This window comes from Olea europaea, chromosome 2 (assembly GCF_002742605.1).
Source record: "Olea europaea var. sylvestris chromosome 2, O_europaea_v1, whole genome shotgun sequence".
NCBI classification, from domain to species: Eukaryota; Viridiplantae; Streptophyta; class Magnoliopsida; order Lamiales; family Oleaceae; genus Olea; species Olea europaea.
The window spans coordinates 15,774,741-15,781,891 of NC_036238.1; the positions used below are offsets into that span (position 1 = coordinate 15,774,741).

The 7,151-nt window shown below is 34.3% G+C and overlaps 1 protein-coding gene across 1 annotated transcript; it reads left to right on the plus strand.

The window, feature by feature from the left end:
- Positions 1 to 1,258: 1,258 nt before the first annotated feature.
- Positions 1,259 to 5,449, plus strand: LOC111412274 (protein WVD2-like 4). Its single transcript, XM_023043134.1, has 8 exons — positions 1,259 to 1,443; positions 1,857 to 2,435; positions 2,539 to 2,591; positions 2,680 to 2,757; positions 2,889 to 2,973; positions 3,186 to 3,257; positions 3,373 to 3,480; positions 4,740 to 5,449. Exons 2-8 carry the CDS (start codon positions 1,869 to 1,871, stop codon positions 5,172 to 5,174), a joined length of 1,398 nt encoding a protein of 465 aa, XP_022898902.1. The 5' UTR covers positions 1,259 to 1,443; positions 1,857 to 1,868; the 3' UTR covers positions 5,175 to 5,449.
- Positions 5,450 to 7,151: the final 1,702 nt, after the last annotated feature.

Consider the following 7,151-nt stretch of genomic DNA (forward strand, 5'->3'; position numbering starts at 1 on the left):
TGATAGACTAATTAAAATGATATACAATATGACATTTAATGAGCTAGCATTATAACTTGCTCTGTGTACAGAAAATCCATACGTGCTCTTTGTCAAAATGTTACACAGTATTTTGCCATTGTTTTCTATCCAAAAAAATAAAAAAATAAAAAGGATTTGGCAACCAATCACAGTTTGCCAACACTGCTTCTGTCAACAAAATAGGCAAAAAAATTATGTACAAGTAGATAATTCCATTAGAAAGTAGGCAAACCACCTAACTCAATAACTTTTTTAAATTACGTTTAATTAAATTACTAAATAAATGAAAAAAAATGTTTGCGTAAAAGACATGCTTAAAGAGGTATATCTGTTACAACTTGCCTTCCTGTCAAATTGGACTTACCTTTTGCACTTCCATTAGGTTTGGACGTCAAGTAGATCGGTACAAATATTTCAATACTATATATCATCTATTACACTTCGAATATTTTGTAAATAAAATTATTCATATCCATGTACTCATTAAAATTAAACTCAAACCTTAGATTTCAATTGTGCTCAATTTACCCATAACATCTCAAAAAAAAAAATCGTCACATAACATAAATAAATTACCTTCACCATATCTAATAAAATGTCAACATATATGTTTTGACATTTTCTTAATCCACTGCAAATATGTCATCAAGCAACATACAACACAATCAATAAAATCAACTTTAAATACTCTTTTCAATCATCATAATCATTTTTTTAGTTCATTACGCATTATCTGAGTAGAAAAATATTGTATAATAAAATTTGTCAATGAACACGATCAAATTTGTCAATGATCATGATCAATTCAATGTATAAATATGTTAAAAATTAGTTTTTTAATCTTGATCAATTATTTAAATAATAAAAAAACTAATTTCCATCAAATAGATTTATTTTGCGTAAAAAACTCAATTCATATCATTATCCAAGGAGTGGCAGTTTGGTCATTTGAATAGAAGTGCCCATGAATCTATTCATTTAATTTTTAAAATTCATCTTCTTTTCAACACTCTCCATGAAAGAGAAATCTCCTTCCTGTAGCCCCCAGGGCATATCTCCCAGTGGCAAAGGGGAGGGCGGATAGGGCTCAGCGCGGCAGTGTGCAGAGTTCGATTCCCCGCAAGGTGGAATTGGCTTTGTTGCAAGCGGGAGTTACCATATGGGTTAATAGCCTTGGCCTATCCATGTGCTCTCCACCCTGGCTCCTGGGAGGCACATCCTGCGATTTACCTCCTCCACAATGGCTCAGGGCAGGGTCGGTGGGGGCCCCTAAGGTTGGGGTTCAACCTTTTTTGAAATCTCCTTCTTTCTCTATCAGTCGTACCACACAAGACAGTAGACACCAACTTTTGAAGGAGCATCCTTCAAATTTCAAGCACATAATTTGCTGTTTACTCCAAAAATCCAGAAACATTATACAAGGTACTGTTCACCTGGGTTTGTCTGAGTTCTTTTTAGCAGTTTTTATAACTTTGTCATGATCACTGTTGTGTGCTTTGTTTTTGCCTTAATTTTACTTACTGAATTTGGGGGATCTTTGATTTATTTCGAGTTTTTTGTGGGTTATGTTTATGATATTAGTCTATCACTGATATATATGTTTTTAAGTTTCTTGATAATATATTCTTATGCTCTGTTTGGTTGTTGAGGAAATGTGATGTTGAAGAACAGTGTCGACGACTGATCTTGAACAACTATCTTCATTAGGAATCTAGAAACTGAAATGACTTCTGGGGTTTCTTTGTTTTCCCAGTAATTGAGATAAAATTGGTGTAATTTGTCTGAAATTACCAGTCAACTAAAATTCTTTGGGTAATTTTTTTGGATTGTTTAAGGTACTTTATGAAATGGAGTCTGAAAGTGGGGTTCCAGATAAAGATGAAAAACGAGATGTTGTTCAGAAAATTAATGGGGAAGAATCAGTTCTGGATGTAGACAATGAAAAAGGGAAGATCGGTATAAGCAAAGACTTTTCTGTTGGAAATGAAGTGAGTGAAAATCTTAAGGAGGAAAAAGAAGTTGATTCATATGGGGCAGAGGTTGAATTGTCCGAAACCATTACAAAGTGTAAAGCTTCAAATGACGGTGGCCTAAAGAACTGTAAAGCAGCCAAGAATCAATCCAATTCACGAGGCTCGAATGTGCTCGTGCGCAAGGCAAAGCCAAGCTTGACTCAAAGTATTTCATTCCCAGCCGGAGGCTGTCACTCTGATGTTATGAGAAAGAGCATTGATGTGTACCCAGTTAAGCAGGATGCTCATAAAAATGGTGCAAAAGTTGACTCCCAAGTTTCTAATGGTACAGTCAATTCAGGTTCGCGTTCCAATCTAGCCTCAAAGGGTGTGAAAAATGGAGGCAAGGCAGCCAACCGACGAACGACTATAGCCTCTATGCCAAGCATTACTCAATCTCTGGTGACTGTTCTCTCTTTTTAGAGTAGTCATTTCTTTCTTCCTTCTTTTCTCTCTATACTATACACCAGTTTTGGAATGACGTTTGAATGTGTGTTGATTTCAGTCTGTGAAAAATCATTCTGCAAATGACACTGTAATGAATATTGCACCTGATGCGTAAGTATTATGTTCTGTCTACTTACATATTCCACTATGTTATGACGAGTCGAATTTCTTATTGACAATTTAAATGTTGGAATTACAGATTGGTTGAACCGAATTCAAAATCCACCCACACTAAATTGCTTGTTAAGGATGAAGAAGATTCTCATTCTACTACATTGTATTTTCACCTCTTAGACTTCAGATTTGTTTTCTTCTTTGTTTGCATTCTCATGCAACTTCTTCTGGATTTTTTTATTTTTTATTTTTGGTTGAGTTTACATGCTTATGACAAGTTTGTACTTCAATCAGAAATGCAACTCCTCCGACGCAGCGTATGGTTAATGTTACAGCATTCTCCTTTAGGTTGGAGGAACGTGCTGAAAAGAGGAAAGAGGTAGACACTGCACGTTCACCTTTATGGCATGTTTAGTAGGTAATATTCATTAGTACTAGACAGTACTAATGAAGAAAAAGAAACTGAAATCATGTTTATGATACTGTCCAATTATATCCAAATGTCACTACTAAACATGCAATTAGTTTCTACTTTCTTACATCTCTGATTATTAGTCCATCTTATAATTAAATGTTCACTTTTTCGGACAGTTTTTTTCGAAGATAGAGGAGAAAATACATGCAAAGGAAGTGGAAAAGACTAACTTGCAAGAAAAATCGAAGGTGTTGGAAATATCTTACAAAGAAGAATATGATTTCTGGTGGTTTGTCGACTTAGAAGACTTCTGGACCTAATTCAGCTTATTCACTCTGTTTTAGTCTTCTGGATTTGTTGTAGGAAAACCAAGAGGCAGAAATAAAGCAACTTAGGAAGAGCTTGACATTTAAAGCTACTCCCATGCCAAGTTTCTATAAAGCACCCCCTCCAAAATTTGAACTGAAGAAGGTAAAATCTGTATATCTTCTTAAATGCTCGTAATGTATGCTTGGAAGGTACAAGATTCCTAATCTCAGTTATTCCGCTGCACCATAAACTTATGATTACATGTGGTATCTATATGGTCCTTTCTTTTCATATCTTGTAGTTCTTATTGATATAGTGAGATCTTGCATTTATTTGCATTTCTGATAATAGAGGTGGTCATATGTTATGTTGAACTTAAAAGAAAAGAAATTATTTCTCTATTTTCATGGAGCAAAGCCATTTTATCTCTAGAAGCTTGTTGAAATAGTATTATTTTTTGGCAGTGTGGAATTTATAAAAATTGTACATGATCTTTCTGTTATCCCAACTTCATAGGTTTTTATTTCATTGCACTAAGTTTGGTTATAAAATAATTAGTGGTAAATCTATTGACTTCTCTTGGGTAAGTGATTCTCTCTGGTGATTTGAGTTACCATCTCAACTTTTATTAAATTTAAATTGGGGATTAAATGAACAGTTCATTGCATGTTTACATCGTTCATGATTATAGTGCTGCTTTTGATATATGCATGATACCATAATAAGTTCAAGTATATCATCCAGTAACACAAAGAGTGGCATGAAAATGTCATATACGCAGACACTATTTTTGTGTTAATATTGTTGACTTGATACGTAGGAATATCTCTCTTGTTAAATATATGATGCTCTTTGCTGTTAAATGTTTGACTATGGACTCTTTAAAGTTTCCTCTCAACGTTTAGAATGCAAGCACCAACAATTCGACTGCGATATTTAAGCTTAGAGTTCTGAATTTTAAGATTTTGATCCAATTGTCTGTTAACAAAGTTACTGTGGTGCATACTAGGTGTCTCGATCAAAATGGTTCGACTGTAGTTCAATTTTATCTGAGACCTTAGATTATGTTTACAGAATATTTTTTCTACCTCCTCAATTTAGAAGCTTGAGCATATTAGATTTTCTGGCAAATTGTGTTAAAGAATATACATCTTTTGTTAATCACGTGCACAATATAGGACTCTCTATGCTATAACAATTACTTGAAAATATAGTAAGTTAAAGATTCGTGGCATGTTCAGTGGTGAGGACTGGATGGATAGCACTTGACAATATTAAGGAAGAAAAAAAACCAAAAAACTGGTTTATTCTGGTGTCTAGTGCTGTTAAACAAGCATGGGCTAGTTGTTCAAACAATCTTTGCTCTTCTCGACTTCTAATTTTTCACATTATATGATATTTTGTTGTTCTTATTTGTACAGATACCGACTACACGTCCTATATCTCCTATGCTTGGAAGGAACAAAGGAACTGTCTCCACAGTTAGCAACTCCCTCGAAAATGGAGGATCATGTCTTAGCCCACGAATCACTAATGGCAACTCACCAAAGTTGACTCCCAAGGCAAATGGTGTCAAGGGTAATGCTGCTGTCAAGAAGTCTGTCAAAAACTCTCAACCCAAGTCGCATTCTCGAGAAAAGCCAAGCAAAGTACAAGCAAAAAATGCAGAAGCCGAGGCTCAAGATGAGAAAACTTGTGCACAGAACTTGGAAGAAATCTCGAGTCAACCTGTTTGTCACCCTGAACTCGAAGATGCTATAGAAAAGAGTCCCGAAATGAATTCTTCTAACAATGGATCATCTCTGGCTGCATCAATGCCAGAGGCTTTGGCTGGTGAAGTCACAGTTGAAGGTTAATGGACTTAAATCGTCTGTAATTTCTGTTCTTCACAGGAATTCAAATATTAAACCTCCATTATTGTAAATAATGTGGTTGTAAGTTATTGTCCAGTTATATATAGTTGTCTACAGTCTTATACGTTCGTTTGTATTATTTCATAAAACTTCAAGGAGTATTTGTACAAACAACATGGCTTTTGGTGTACTGGAGTGGCTGCATATATTGTATTAAAAAATTCCAACCTTTTTTCGTTTGTAATTTTTTGGATAATTCACTTTCAAAAATTGTTCTACTGCTTTTATTTGTAAAATGGATTGATATTTTTACTTTCCAAGTTCATTACATACGGTATCTTTCTAAAGCACCAGAATTTATTTTTCCCCTCCATTCTCCCGATTTAACTGAAAGTATGCTGCCAACAAGTAAACAGAACGGAAAGAGCTGCAAAGGCTATTAAAATGCTTTTTTCAAAAGTTTCAAGCAAGAAGAGTGTTGGGGATCCTAGGAGTTCAATCAACCAAAACAACAATCAACAAACAAGATTCAAGGCAAAAACAAGAAAAATAGAACCGGAAGAATACAACCCCTTCTTGGCCTAAATCTGTCCAGCTTTCCTCCCTCGTTTCAGCAGCTTCTTCTTCGATTTATGGGTGTTTTTCCAGGCTCAGGAACAGCCCCATGCTATGCCAATTGCCTTCCAAAGAGAGAGGGGAAAAAACCAATGAAGAACCGCCACCCTTTTCTATGAAAACGGAGAGCTCCTCCTTCTGCTGGGAATTCCTAGAGACCAAGAGCTCCTCCTTCTATTTAAATGGTAGAGAGTACATCTGAAGGGGAAGGTAGGAAGACCATGCCTCTGCCAAAACGTGGAAGACCTTATTGTGTCAACCTCACTCCCATCAAATCACAACATTGGGTGGGGTTAGGTGAACCATATCCTCACAAAGAGTAATGTGTATTTTTGCATACTTATTTAATACCTAAATATGCTTATTATTGATGAAAAGAGTGGATATTGACTTACAATTGGATAATTTTGGTTTTGTAGGTCAAAAACCCCAAATAGAGAGAGAATAAGGAAAAAAGAAGAGAAACTAGACCAAAAGCGTGCAAAAACATGAAGTTAGGGACCAAATTGCACAAGGGCAAAAGTTGGAGGACTTGGGATGCAACTTATGAAGGGAATGATTAATATGAAAGTTAAAATCTGAGAATCACATTCTACAAAATCAAAGTTGAGGAACCTAACGTACAATTATTTAGGAAACTCAGCCCTCATTTGGCCCCCATTATTTCCAAATTTTAATTGTTGAAATTGTATTTTTTTGAAAAATATGTGGTTGAAAAAGAATGAATTTTTTTTTATTTGCGTGTAATATTATTTTATGAAATATTGTGTGATTGAAAATAAGAGAGATAAAAAGAATGAGAATGGGGCGAAACGGGGACTTAGAATGAAAAATTATAGAGCATACAAGAAGATTACCTCAAGGAAGGTAGAGAAATATTTTGGGAAAATCATGTTCAAGCCATTAACATTTTCAAATATCCAACAAAAAGGAGTTTGTATCTTTAGTCTTGTATTTTCTCCATTATTATCTCCTACTTGCAATGTATTAGATGAAATATTCTTCTTTTTATTAATTTTTTGACATGAGTAAAATATCCGTGTTGACATTTATCGTAGTAATATAACCTAACTTTAATTGATTTCATTATTTGCTTTTTAATGAATTTTTATTTTTTATTTCCATATGTATCTAATATTGTATTTATTGCATTTTCATTTACGTGGTCAATGAATAATTATGTTTAGTGATTTATACATCGTTCGAGAAAAATTATGCGCTTTAAATTTTCACAAATATTTAATGCAGTTGTTGGTTTAATCGACATAGAGGTATAGTAGATTAAACTAAGCAATCATGGTTAATTTCGCTTGAGAAATGTAATCAAGTAAAATTTAAAAATTGGGTATAGCATCATAAATAAGT

Excerpts from the sequence above, each read along its gene's own strand:
- LOC111412274 (XM_023043134.1), top strand. The coding sequence starts at position 1,869 with ATGGAGTCTGAAAGTGGGGTTCCAGATAAAGATGAAAAACGAGATGTT. Across the intron at positions 2,592-2,679 it reads ATGAATATTGCACCTGATGC|ATTGGTTGAACCGAATTCAA; the intron begins GTAAGTATTATG and ends TTGGAATTACAG. Across the intron at positions 2,758-2,888 it reads GATTCTCATTCTACTACATT|AAATGCAACTCCTCCGACGC; the intron begins GTATTTTCACCT and ends TACTTCAATCAG.